The sequence below is a fragment of the Felis catus genome, chromosome B4, assembly GCF_018350175.1.
Source record: "Felis catus isolate Fca126 chromosome B4, F.catus_Fca126_mat1.0, whole genome shotgun sequence".
NCBI classification, from domain to species: Eukaryota; Metazoa; Chordata; class Mammalia; order Carnivora; family Felidae; genus Felis; species Felis catus.
Window position 1 is genome coordinate 101,417,472 of NC_058374.1, and position 14,253 is coordinate 101,431,724.

General features: G+C 38.6%; 1 protein-coding gene across 8 annotated transcripts in view; it reads left to right on the plus strand.

Annotated features, from left to right (window-relative positions):
- NAV3 (neuron navigator 3) overlaps nt 1–14,253 on the plus strand; it is an 829,170-nt gene that overhangs the window by 647,573 nt on the left and 167,344 nt on the right. For all 8 annotated transcript variants that reach the window (XM_011284133.4, XM_019835257.3, XM_045062101.1 and 5 more), the window contains one exon: nt 2,972–3,087. In XM_011284133.4, the coding sequence (XP_011282435.2) occupies nt 2,972–3,087 (116 nt within the window). The remainder of the gene's footprint in view (nt 1–2,971; nt 3,088–14,253) is intronic.

Sequence of the window (14,253 nt, forward strand, 5' to 3'; positions counted from 1 at the left end):
TTCAGCGGATTTTAACCCTTCATTCAGGGACAGCAGGCTAAGGAACAGGTCAGGGAGGTGCAGTGGCCCACAAGAAATAAGCCCAAGTAGAAGAACCGACTGTAGTGGGCTTTAGCATTGAGGAAGGTGGGGCTATCAAAAGACAGGGGATATAGGAGAACCTGGAGGCCAGAGAAGAAAAGAAATGAGCTACTATTATTAGTAATAATAACACTTGAGTTCAAATTACTTTGGAAGGCACATATTTTTCTTTCATACATGAGCAAACTGAGGTTTAGGGAGGCTAAGTAACTTAGCAAGGTCACATGAGTTAATAACTAGTTAGTTAGAGACCCAAGTTATACATTGCATATACCATTATACCATGCTTCCCTCCGTATGCTGTACTCTAATACTATTTTATGATGATGGCTAATAAGATTTATTCATTTATTTATCTAATATTTTCTCAGTGCAATACATTGCGAGACCAAGGCTAGGCGTTGGGGTACAACGGCGAGCTTAAACGTGGGCAGTGGAGTCTAGTTTGGGAGATAAACATTGATCAAATAATTAGATTTTGCATTGGAAGTGTACGAAGTACTGTCAAGATAGATACAGAGAGTAGATAAGTACTTACAATTTGGGACTTTACCTGAAAATTAGAGATGGTTCTTTTAAGAGTTACTTGAACTGAAGGGAGAGACTTAATTGGATGAAGAGAGAAGGAAAGTAATGGAGTGTAAAAGCCCGGTTGAGGCAGGGGTAGAGAAGTGGGTAGAAAATTGGTGTGACCACAGAGACGAGAGATAAGAAGACTCACATGCAAGATGGTACTGGAGAGGCAGACAGAGATCAGACCACACAAAGCCACCTTATAGTTTCCCTAAAGGTTTCATCCAGGATACCATGAACAAGGAACATTACAAGTTTAGATTACAACAAAAGATTACAAGTTTAATTCTGTACATGATAGATTTGAGATATCTTTGTGACAACTAAGAAGTAATGTCAATTAAATAGCTGTGCTATACATCTGGAATTCAGTGGAAAGTGCTCGGTTAGAGCTAGAATATGGAATTCATGTGTGGCTAGGTAATCATGAATACAGTGAATGTGCTTGAGATCATCTAAAGAGACTACAATGAAAACTGGAAAAAGCTTAAGATACTGCTTTGAGGAACCCACAGTTTTGCCCTCACTACCCAGAACCACATTTAATGATTAGGTAAAAGAGAGCAAAAGAGGGGGAAAGTGGCATCCAGAGAGAATGGGGAACAAACTGGAAAGTTTTTGTCATAGAAGCCAGGGTAGGATGACTTCACGAAAGGAATGATGGTCTGCTGTTCTAAATGCTGCCAAGACATCAAGGAAGGTAAAGACTAAAAGGCGTTGATTTTAGCAACATTGAGGTCTTTACTGGCCTTTATGTTATGTCCTTTCACTTGAACGGTATATCCTCTTTCTTAATTTTGCCATGCTTTTTATATTCAGTTTCAAGTTAGAATAAAATAAGGACAGTCTGCTAGAAATCAACAGAGGCCATTTATATGAATTCTCACTTAGCTCTTTCTTTTGTATATTAATTCCTATATATACACATTCGTCCATACATATAGGATAATGTTTTCCACGATTTCTTAAAATCCTAATGAGCTTTTCAGAGTTTCTGGATATGTCATGTCATATAAAGTATTGTGGATATCAGTGATTACACTTTATTTTCTCTCAAACAACATGAGGACTTAGAATAAAAGTAACATATTAATTAAACTTTGATTCGGGGTACCTGGGTAGCTCACATGGTTAAGCGTCTTTTTTTTTTTTTTCGGCTCAGGTCATAATCTCACTGTTCTTAAATTGCAGCCCTGAATCAGGCTGTGTGTTGACACTGCAGAGTTGGTTTGGGATTCTCTGTTTCCCTCTGGTGCGCGCCTCCCCCCTGCTTGCATAGATACGCATTCTCTCTCTCAAAAATAAATAAATAATACATAAATAAATAAATTTTAAAGAAACTGATTCAGGAAAAAAAAAGCATACTGAATTCCTCTTTCACATTTTTGAATATTCTGTATAGTTTTTAAAAGTGAGAAATATTCAGTGGTCACTCACCATGGTCCAAACCCAGTAATACAAATGGGACTTCAAGGTTGCCTCCTCCTGTACTTAGTTCATCCTCTAGTTTTTGTTTTTTTTTTTAAGATGTGGTGGTTCGGATCAAATATATGTGGATTTTGAAGCTGCATCAGGAAAGATCATGCCTCTTAAAACATTTGCTTGTGCATAAAAGAAGTAATGCATGAAGATTAGAATATCAAAATATATGCAGTCCATCTGTTGTGTACTTTTATCTGATGAGACCTACTCTCTACATGTTAATCACACACACAAATACATAGCCGCGCACATATACGCACACAAATATAAAACATAAGGTAGATGAAATTTTAATAATGAGAATTTGGTTCTGATTGACTTTGGCTTTTCTGACATTAAGACATTATAGCGATGTTTACGGCTCAGAACAAATTCAACATTAATTTTTTACTTACACTTTCTGTTTTAGGATATATTTTCTAGAATTTTCATGAAAAAAAAAACTATAGTTTCAGTATTTTTATTCGTTATTCTCACAAGAGTGCAATTTAGCCAGACTTTATCTAAAACTGCAGAAAAAGTTGGATCTTTTCAAGTTTTGTGCTTCCCCCCAAATGTAACTATTGGTAATTACAGGCTTTCAGATGTAGAAAAGGCTAAGAAATATGATTTAATATCTCACTCCTACTTGGGTTGTATATGAAAATAAGGATTTTCTCTTACAGATAGTTTAGGAATGTCGTCGTCATAAGGAAGTGCTTACTTGCCTTAATAGAAAACTTGACTTCTGCTTGTACTACAACAATAGAAATGTTGACTTCTGCTTGTACTAGGGAATTTTGAGTCACTGATGACAGCAATTGCTATTTGTTTCTGTCTTTTTGGTTAATTTCAGATCACATTCAGAAAACGAAGGCACCTCTTTACCATCTGCTGACTCCTGTACCAGTCCTACTAAGATGGATGTATCATATAATAAAACTGCTAAGCAGTGCCTAGAGGAGATATCTGGTAAGTGACCTGACTGATGGGTAGGACAGACCTCAGAATTTTTGCAATCTCTCCATAAGTCTTTTTAATAAAAGTCATCTGTGCCGTACTGTTTTTTCTTAAGCATAAATGGACTGTGTGCATCTTATGCATCAGAGATTCTTAGATATTTGTCTACTTTGCTCAGGGTGATCTCTTTGTTGTTCTGTGAAGAATTTTGTGAAGAATGGTAGGGCTTTTAGAGGCTGAGGACTTCAAGTCATTGTTGCCCTCAGTCAAGTTCAATATAATCATAGAAAACCTGGGGAAGCTTCATTGTTAATAAGACAGCCCTTGAATATATTTGGAGATTTTAAAATATGTTAAGGATCAGATGTCAATACAAATGTTCCATGGCCATTCCCATCCTGTTCTGTCTTCAGTTCTCTACTATTTAGAACATTCCTACACAATGGCTCTAAATGTGTATTTAGGAAAAATTCTAATTATGGAAATATTTCATTACATATAAATAATGTAAGGAAAAAACATATATGCAATTTGTTAGGTTTGTAAGTATATAAAACCAGCTTCTCTGCTTTAGTGCAGTGTGTTTTTGTAGGACCCAAATGAGTGCAGGCATATATGGAAGGCCTTTGGTGTAATTATATTATATATAATATATAATATATATTAATTAATACTAATATATATAAAAATCCGTATTCATGAGCAACTAAAGAATTTTTTAGAAAAACATACTAAGGGGAAAGAGAGTTTGAGGACAGTTTTTCTAATTCTAAGAGTAAGAATTCATAGAAGTAGAGGTATTCTCTTATTCCAATAAGTTTCTGGTCAGCCTTTATATATTCTGAAGAAAAAAAAATGAAAGAACTATTTAATTTTTAAAAAATTGCTCTAGTGCTCGAAAGATTCAAAATATTGTCCTGAAGTTCATGAAAATAAACATATTACAAATTTGGGGGTTAAAGAGCTTCTTTGGCAGAAGCTCTTTGGCAGATTTGAACACTGTGGCAGGCATTAGCCATTCCTGCAATATCCACCAGTAGATATTGATCCCGTTGACAACACAACATTATGAAGGTTCCTTTGGAATCATCAATGGTATCATCAGGCATCAGAGGTTTTGTGTGAAGATTGCAATGGGCCAGTTCCGGGTAGAGGTAGATATGGTAATGCTAAGACATAGCTATTGGGATTGTATTTACAGAATTTTCAAGTACTTGGGGGAAGTTTTGGCTTTCCCATAGCTCCAGATAGTCTCATAATGAGAATGATGATGCATATCTGTATTGTGACTAGATATTTTTAAAACCTGGTGTGGCATGGAGATGCATATACTTCACACATTTCTTTATTCATGAATGTCTTCAGTTATGTATCAGTATGCCTATGAAATACCAGAGCTCAAATATGTAGGATAAAATGCTTTTATACAGTTTGAATTTTAGGTTTTATGGGAATTTCACAAAGGAACATTGTTTCTTTGAATTTAATATATCACTGAGTATCTGTTTAAATAAATAATCCACATGTGAATTTTTCCTCCAGTTTCTTATTCTGGCCATCATTTGATCATTTCTTTCACATTTTTAGTTGATATTTCCATTTAACGTTCTGATGTTTTTAAATATAACACTTGAAAGTGGGGGGCACCTGGGTGGCTCAGTCGGTTGAGCGTCAACTCTTGATTTAGGCTTAGGTCATGATCTCAAGGTCGTGAGATTGAGCCCTGTGTCAAGCCTTGTGTGGGGCTCTGCAATGAGTGTGGAGCCTGTTTAGGATTCTCTCTCTCCCTTTCTGTGTGCGCCTTCCCCACTCGCTCTCTCAAAGTAAATGAACATATTAAAAAATAAATATAACACTTGAAAGTCAAATATAAAGTAGACTTTAACATAATATAATAATTTAATGGATTTATCACAGGGTATAATATTATTTTGCATTTTTATTAATTATTTCTATAGAATAATAGATTCAAGTCTGTGATTTAGATAGGAATAAAAGAAAGCAGCATAAATGGTGAAATGCGTCTTTTCCTGATTGTGTCATTTCTGTTAACATTTGTTTAAAATGATAATAAAAATAATAAAATTTATCTCAGTGCAAGCTTGGGATTTCCCAGAACAAAGATGATATTCATTTATGATTAGTAGGGTAAAAATTGAGTACTATAATTGGAAGAACACAGATGAGAGTATACAGGTAGACCAGTGATGAGAGAATGATTAGCATCCCCTGGCCTTTCTTCCAATGAACTTGTCTTCTAATCCCTCCTGAGCTACTTATTTTCACTGGCACACCCTTGAGCTGAGCATCATCAGAATCTGTGGCTTCTCTATCAGTTCACTTCTGTGCACCCCATTCTTACTGATTAAATCCTAGCTTTTCAGTGGTCTTCCTTTTGTTCCTTGACTCTACCACTGGTTCTGCTAGGATTTCTAAATTCATTGATCCTACAGCTTTTTACTGACCCTCACCAAACTCTTCATATTCTTTCTTACCACCCTCCCCCCCTTAATGAGCTGAATCCCTGTGGTAACTGAATGCAATTTAACTTTTGCATATACTCTTTACTGTTCCTCCTCTCTCACTTCATTTGATGAAATCACAGACCTGGTTACATTAAACTCTCCACCAGTTCTGTACCAGAAGTGAATGAACCTGGAGAAAAAAACATGTCCCATGTGGATGTGATTCACTTTACATTTATGATCACCAACCTCAAATGAGTATTTGTTGCTGCCGAGCAATCATTCTGTATTTCCCCAGTCCATTCACTCTTTTTTTTTTCATCTAAGACCCCTCTCAAGTTCTTAGATGATAATTTCATGCCTTTTCTTCTCAAACTTACCATACCAACTCTCCCATCCTCTAACTGATGACCTTGATGTTGACTTCACTTAAAACAAAATTAAAGCAGAGAGAAAAGAATTTTATACAACCCTGCCATCACATCTACCTATATACAACATTTATACCCATTCTTACCACCTTTTCTTGGATTACTTTCTCTTCTACCTCCTTAAGAGCTCCCTCTACACCAAATGGTTCTCTTTAGTCCTCAGGATACGACATCTCTCCAGTTTCAATTTTTGAAAAACAAAAAAACAAAAAAACAACTTCTCTTGACCCCTCCTTTCCTTCTTTCTTCTCTTCCTGATTTCTGTTGTTGCTACTTACTACATTCTGGCTGCTAGAGAAACCATAGACCACAAAATCACTGGAAATTATTGCCAAGCCCACAGAATATTCCTTTGAAGACAAAATGAATTAGGGGAAATGAAATGTTCTAGGAAGTAGAGAAAATAATTTTGGCCCCTGCACTGTCATTATTTAGCTGAATTATTCCTTCGTTTCCTTTGTGTGTGTGTGTGAGAGAGAGAGAGATGACTGTAATACTTAATAAACTCACAGGATTGTTCTAAAATACAGTTTCATTCATCCATCCATATTTTCAGTAATCTTCACCTGGTTCCGTATACATGCCAGTCTTTCCAAAGTTTGGGAAGACAAACATGACTAAGACATGAGTCCTCCTATAGAAGAGTAAGAATTAAACTTTAACACCACAAATAATTAAATTACTAGATATTTACTAGATATTCCTCCCTGGGGAAGAATTCTGTTCTGTTCTCCAAGGGAGGTAGACTTAATGGTATAGAACTCTGATGGATTTAGTCTTGGCAGGATAAGATCCAGGTTTTGTGAATTTTTGAAGCCTATGCAATTTGAGGGTACCTGAAAATAAATGCAAAAATAGAAATATAAAATTACATGTAGTATTTTAGGAAGTATCTTAAGCTGGTTAGACCTCTGTATCTTAAGAACCTTTGGCTTCACAATAAATACACCTTGATGTCCTGGTGTACTTTTGCCTGACCAGCCTCCCTTACCCCATCTGCTAATAATAGCACCTTAATATTTTTTTTCTTTTTTGGTGGGGGAAACCATTTCCCTATCAATCAATCACTCTCTAAGTGGCTCAAGTGAAATTGACCCAAGCAGATCAAATCAAAACAATCTTTTCCCTTGACCACAGTAACTCTTTCAGGAATGGACATGTGACCCAATTCAGTTTAGTCAGAACTAATGAGAATAAATCTCAAAACTTTCCCTAACACTGTTAGAAAAGAGACAGTTTATCCACGAGACCTAAAGCTATCAAAAGAAGCGGGTAGCTGCTGGCAGTTGCCTTCATCCTCAAGTGAAACAAACATTGAGAAAACGGAACTTAGAACAGAAGAGAATGAGCTCCAGGTCATTGTAGGGGATGTCTGAGCCTCTGTGAACAAGCCATGCCTGATACTATCCTTCCCTCCACCCCTGCACTCTTCCGCAAGGGAAAGGAAAATCCCTGTTTGTGCTTAAACAATGTGAAAAACATCCCTATTGCATGACCTACAAGATGTATGACACATAAAGGTTGGTGATACTGTTAAGGAGCAAACCTGAGTGGTTCACACTGAAACGCAGGTTTGCTAGAGACATTCACTAAGTCAGGAAGCTTAGGTGTTTACACTTTGATCTACACAGTAATTCACATAAAGCTATATAAAACACTGTCTTTGTGATTAAATGGTACTGGAAGTTAAATGTAGTTAAATTATGGTGTGAAGAAATGTATCAGAAATGAATAACAATTAAATGGCATACTGAAGAAAACTCAAGATTTTTACAATTTGGAGACCTTATATCCCTCCGAAGTCTTTTACATATATCATTCAAGTGTCCTATTATTTGTCATTTTCTCAAGGGAAAAAACCTAATGATATTTACCCAATCTAATAATGGTGGTCCCATTAATTATTACAGTCAGGTGGAATGTTATTAAATAATTTGTGGCAACAGGTGAACAAGCTTCTTGCTTCCAGCCTATCCTTTAAGATTCATGCCACAGCCTTGATACTGTAAGTCCAGCCAAAATGATGGTTCAGATATTATTGTTTTGGCTCGGGTTTCATTCTTATGTTCATTGACAAAAAGAGTTTGGCCTCAGAGACCATCCCATTCATTGAGTGCCAAGAGATCCTGCCAAACATAAAGGGAGCTTTATTTTTTAGTCCATGGGAATCATTCAGGAAAGATTTTAGTTTAGTTTTTTTTTTTTATATAGGTTCACACTTGCCCTTTTGTGTGTGTGTGTGTGTGTGTGTGTGTGTATGCGCATGCGTGCACACATACATAAGGCTTTTTACCAACATGTATAACATTTGTTTAATGCCCTTTTTAATCTTTATCTAGAATTTATATTCAAATGAAAAACATTGAAAGATGCCAGGCTGACTTAATATTAGCAAAGCTGGCATACCATATGTAAAAAAGTAATAAAATAATTTGACAAATTCAGCAAATCGTTTTAGACGTAAGGATTTAAGTTAAGCAGAAGGATAAGTTAATGGTTACATGTGTTTTCTTTTCGGACTTACCAGACTTTGTCTTGAATAATGGTCAATATCTGGTATTTAAGACCTTTGTAAATGATCACTTAAGTCGCATTTTTCTTGAATTTTTGTAAAAATTAAGAAATCAAGCTCAGGTAATTTAAATCACTTAAGGTCTTTTACTTAAATAGTCACTTTACAATTATGTTTACTAAAACACTGAGAAACATTCCTTTTTAGAACATTACAGTAGCTATGCTTTATGTTAAGTCTTGGCAAAATCAGAGAGTTTTAGTACTGATTGTGGATATTCATCTCCTATGCACTGAAGCTTCTTCCACCTCGTGTAACATACATTTATAAGGGTGAATACAAATAAGTATAATTATACCCATATATGAATGCACATCCGAAACAAGCAGGTATAGCTTCCTCTAGAGAAGCAATGAGTGGGATCCCCATTGTTGTTCAGGGTAAACTGATAAACTGATGTCGTTCCAGGGGAAAAACTTCTGTAGCTGTGAGTTGACAACAATGTTTTTAGACAAACAAACAAAAAAAGTACCCTTTTGAGGTTTTCTGTTAGGGTTATTTCTTCAAAATAACTAGCTCCTCCTTACCAGCCCCTTCCTGGGTTCACCCCTACTGGAGGATTTTACTTCCTGACCCACTGAATTGGGAGGGCCCGTGTGATTTGATTTGACCAATGAAATGCGAGTGGAAAAATGACATGGGCCGTTCCTGAGCAGAAGCTTTAAGAGCCAGTGCTAAGATCTCTCATGTCTTTTTCCTCTGTCATAAGATCAACATGTCTGAAGAATGGTATTGTGCTTTTAGCATGGGTCTTAGTATATAGGGTCCCTGAATCAGAGCTGCAGCCAACAAAGTGAACATTAATGTGAGCAAAAATGCATCTTTGGATTTGTAAGCCACTGGAATTTCGAGAGCACTTGTAAATTTAACATAACAGTCTAAGCCAGAATTTCTCCACCTTGGCACTTGTGACATTGTAATCTGCATAATTCTCTGTTGTGGGGGGAGGGGGCGTCCTGTCATTGTAGGGGGTATAAAAACATCATTGGCCTCTACCTACTAGGTATCAGAAGTACCACACTCCCCAGTTGTGACAACAGAAAATGTCTCCTGATGTTGCTGAATGTCCCCTAGGGGGGAACCAGTTGAAAACCACTAGTATCAGCCTAGGAGTTAACAAAGTGGAGTCCCAGAGCCAACAGTACCTGCATCACCTGGAAATATGTAAGAAATGTAGAGTTTCAAGCCCCTTTCAGACCTGCTGAATGAGTAAGGATGGGGCTGGGGCCCTGCAAGCAATAATTTAATGAGCCCTCCAAGAGTTCTGAACATGAAAGTTTGAGCTAGTCTAAACTGACTGGTACACAAACTCCTTTGTATAAAGAGGACATAATTATTGCTTTCCATTATTTTGATGTCTTAAGCATAAGAATTCCCTTTGTGTGTGTGTGTGTGAATCTAGAAGGCTTTCATAAGTCTTATACTACATGGGTGCTTTAGTGTAATACACGTCAAATGAAGTGAAGTATTGTAACATCAGTATATTTACTGTAGTCTTATAACCTGGTGATTCACTAGGTCACAGTAATTGCAAATAAAAAGAAATGTTTTGCTTAGGAATCAGAAGGGGAGCGGCATTTTGATCTTTTAAAAAACTCTTTGTAAAATGATTGTTTTTATAAGGATAATCATCAGTTTCTGTGATTTGACATTTGTACCCTCATTTAAGCACATTTTATAAAAACATTTATAAATTTTATAAAAAAATTTTTTAATGTTTATTTATTTTTGAGAGAGAGAGAGAGAGAGAGAGAGAGAGCGACCAAACAGGGGAGGGGCAGAGAGGAGGAGACACAGAATCGGAAGCAGGCCCCAGGCTCTGAGCGGTCAGCACAGACCCTGATGCGGGGCTTGAACTCATGAGCCTTCAAGCCATGAGATCATGACCTGAGCTGAAGTCGGAGGCTTAACCGACTGAGCCACCCACGTGTTCCAAACCATTTATTTTTAAAGACAGATGTATTGAGAATCAGTATTCACAATCACAAGTTTATGTGTTTGCTTCATTGCAAAGAAATTTTTTGGAAATAATTGTGATTTTCATTTAAATTCCCTTTTATATATGTGTGTAAAACGGAGGATTTATGTATGATCTGTCTTGAGCCTGGGTAGAAGAATTAATTAACTTCATAAAGTAGATTATTATCATATGTAAAGGTGTAGGTAGTGTGCATTATAATGCTAATTTCTATAGTTGAGAAATTGGGGTGTTTCCCATGGTTGAGGTAGGCCGTATGAAGTAGACTCAGAAGTAATTAGATGATATTAGTTCAGAAAATGACAGGGACTTACGTAACAGTAGAATGGCACAATTATTTCTACGTATTTCTCCATTTTCCTCCTTTTAATATGGAATGTTTATGGGCAGAAAACCTCAAAAGAAAATTGATAGTACTTTTCTCCTTGGCTCTAAATGGTACACATGGTCCCTACTACACCTAATAAGTGTTTTAAAAGTTTTCCTCGGGCACCTGGGTGACTCACGTGGTTAAGGGTTTGACTCTAGGTTTCAGCTCAGGTCATGAGCTCACAGAAGGTGAGTTCGAGTCCTACATCGGGCTCTGTGCTGACGGTGTAGAGCCTGCTTGGGATTCTCTCTCTCTCCCTCTGTCTCTGCCCCTACCCTACTTGCTCGTGCTCAATCTCTCTCTCTCTCTCTCAAAATAAATAAATGAACTTAAAAAAAGTTTTCCTAAAATCAGATTTCAGGGTGCTGGTGTCGTATATATACATAAGCAGTGTGAGATAAATACAATAAATTTATCTTGTAGGTTTTCTGTTTTTATTAAAATATCAAAAAGAAAAGAGCTGATGATGCTACAGTAGGTTAATAGAATAGACCAGAAAAAATGCTCAGTATCAAAAACCATATTTATATTTTTTGTCACATCATTATATTCTACTTACTTGGCCAACAACTTTTAATTTTGTGCTTTGAGTGAAAATACTGTGTGTGGGGGGGGGCGGGGGGGGAACCCTCTTGTGTTATTTTCTTGGCTATTTTTTCTGTAAAGAAATCTTGATTTTTATTGTCGTGGTAGGATTTCACAAAATAGTTTCAGAATAATAAGCCCTTGAGAGATGAGGTGAAGTCTTTCCCTTTAAAGCATTATCTGCCAGCCAGTGGAGAGTGTCATGCTACGTTTTTTAGGTCCTTTACACTCTTGAATTTGATTTGTGCTTTTACAGCACAAATCCCAACATTCAGAAGGCAGATCTGCCTGCTTCAGCTGCCTGCAGCTATAGAGAATTAGTCTGTCATTCTCCAGAGTCGGAGAATGTGTGTGTGCGAGTGTGTGTGTGTGTGTCCGTGTCTGGGGCTGGGTGGCCAGGAGTGATTTAAATGTGCATAGGGTGAATAGTGTAGCATCTCATTCAGGCTTGGCTTTGAAACCTGTGGCATTCTGGGCTGGACAGCCGCTTCAGTGCTTCTGTTTTAATTTAGCAGGATGTTTGCTGCCATGGCAGCCAGCAGCATCCACTGCAGCAGCAAGGAAGGGCCATAGATCTGAGAATGCAGGTGGAATACTAAAACACCAGACGCTCGTGCAGCACTGGGCTTCAGTGCTTAATTTCTGCTCTTAGGGGGCTCTGCTGTGGAGGCGGTACATGCTGCGCTGTGTCAGCTCATCTAGAGTCAAGGGCTGCAGACCTAGATCAGTGAAGGGCTGGTGAGAGGTAGGGAAAAAAAAAAAAAAAAAAAAAAAAAAAACGTGAGTGAGATCGCTGGTGCTTCACTACCTCGCATTTGAGAACATAGAGGTGGTAGAGGGAAATGTGGACCCATCGTCCTGCTGAGATATGTGATTGGATGAAGACTGGAAAATGTAGTTGGCTTCCTGTGCTACTTTCAGCTGGAGCCGTGTCTTTGGTGAACTCTTTTCTGCTTCAGATACGCTCCAGCAAAATGTTTGTAAGTACTGCTGATTAGGGGGAGAATGTGGCAAGCTAAATCGTGGGCAACTGACTGATTGTACTGTCGCTCTAGAATCTTATGTGAATGTTGGAGCCTGCTGGGGCTTTTACTAAAGTGCATGTGTTAATTAAAACCAAAAAGCGCCGGTTGCCATCTCCGTGTAAAAAGACAATGTGAAGTCCAGTTGAAAAGAAGCCCCTAGAAGAGCCATGCAGCGGCCGGCTGAACTCTCTGTGTTTCGGAGCAAAGAAGTAAGGAGAAAGGGAGCCTGCCTTCAGAAACAGAAGTCTCTGACCAATCTTGCCCTCACCAGCGAGGGAGACAGGAGACCCACTGTGCGCATTTCCAACTGGTTTGGAAACGCTGCAAAGGCCAGCCAGAGAGAATCCGACTATGCAGAGAGGCGCTCGCTGTCCAGATTTCTCTCGCGCTCTGTGCAGTCCCTGTACCACGCCAGCGGCCCCGGCGCCTGGAACCTCCTGCCTGCCGGCCAGTCGGGCAGTGAGGGCTTGGAGGACTGGTCTTCCAGAAAAGGCTTGGAAGGGGAGAGTGATGAAGACAGCAGGTCCGAAGATGAGAACGTGTCCTCCAGGCAAAGCAGCATCAGCAGAAGCTGGGCTGAAGAAGAAGGAGAAAGCTGCCTGCGGGAAGGCACAGCTCATCTGGATGAAGACGTGATCCTCACGATGCTGGGTGACCTGGAACAGGCACTTTACACTGACTTGTTAGGTAAGTCAGGTGTGTTCCTAAGATGAGGAGGGGGATTTGAAGAAGCTGCACATTTGCATTAGCCAAATAGCTTCCATTCTTCTGACTGGATTTTTTTTTTTATTTTTTTTCAACGTTTTTATTTAGTTTTGGGACAGAGACAGACAGAGCATGAACAGGGGAGGGGCAGAGAGGGAGGGAGACACAGAATCGGAAACAGGCTCCAGGCTCCGAGCCATCAGCCCAGAGCCTGACGCGGAGCTCGAACTCACGGACCGCGAGATCGTGACCTGGCTGAAGTCAGACGCTTAACCGACTGCGCCACCCAGGTGCCCCTGACTGGATTTTTAAACTGTCGTTACTCAAAAAAAAATTTTTAATTACTTGTTGTGATTATTGGCTTTGTAAAGCTAAGCTGTGAGAACCGGGTGTAAAGTCTATTGGAGGAAAATAATTAGCAATCTGCCCTGGGCATTCTTGGCCTGATGTCCAGGATATTCTAGATATCTATAAAGGAGTGGTAACGTCTTAAAATTCCAACATGTTTTTTTTTTTTACTTAGTAATTAATGGGGCCTAGTTTTTTAACTTCCCTCAAGGTGACCTCGCCACAAATATGGAATGAACAATGAAGGGCCTCTTGGGTAAATTTGTTGTAAAGTTGGTTTTCTTCTACTGCCTCAGTGGCATCCACATAGACGGTCCTTGTTTGTGCCTCAGTGATAAGTACCATGTATTCTAGGAACACTTCCAGAAATGCAGAGGTTCCTTTTGACAGCTTTGCTCACGCACCACTTTTTGGGGGCAGGGGGTGGTGATTGGCAAAAAATTCTCCTGAGCGTGTACGTTGTAACGATTGGAACTGCTATGTAGATGACCATGAACTGTTTGTTCCCACCAAGTGGGCTTTTTGATGACATAGGTCTCAGTGATAACTTCTGACATAATCTTTAGTTAACTAGATATGGAGATGTCTGAAGTAATTCTTCAGTGTTGTTTCGCTTTCCACTTTGCTGCCTGCCTACATAGCCAGACTGCATACATTTTAGTTGTCATGTCTAAATTGAGCGCTCTACCAAAGGACATT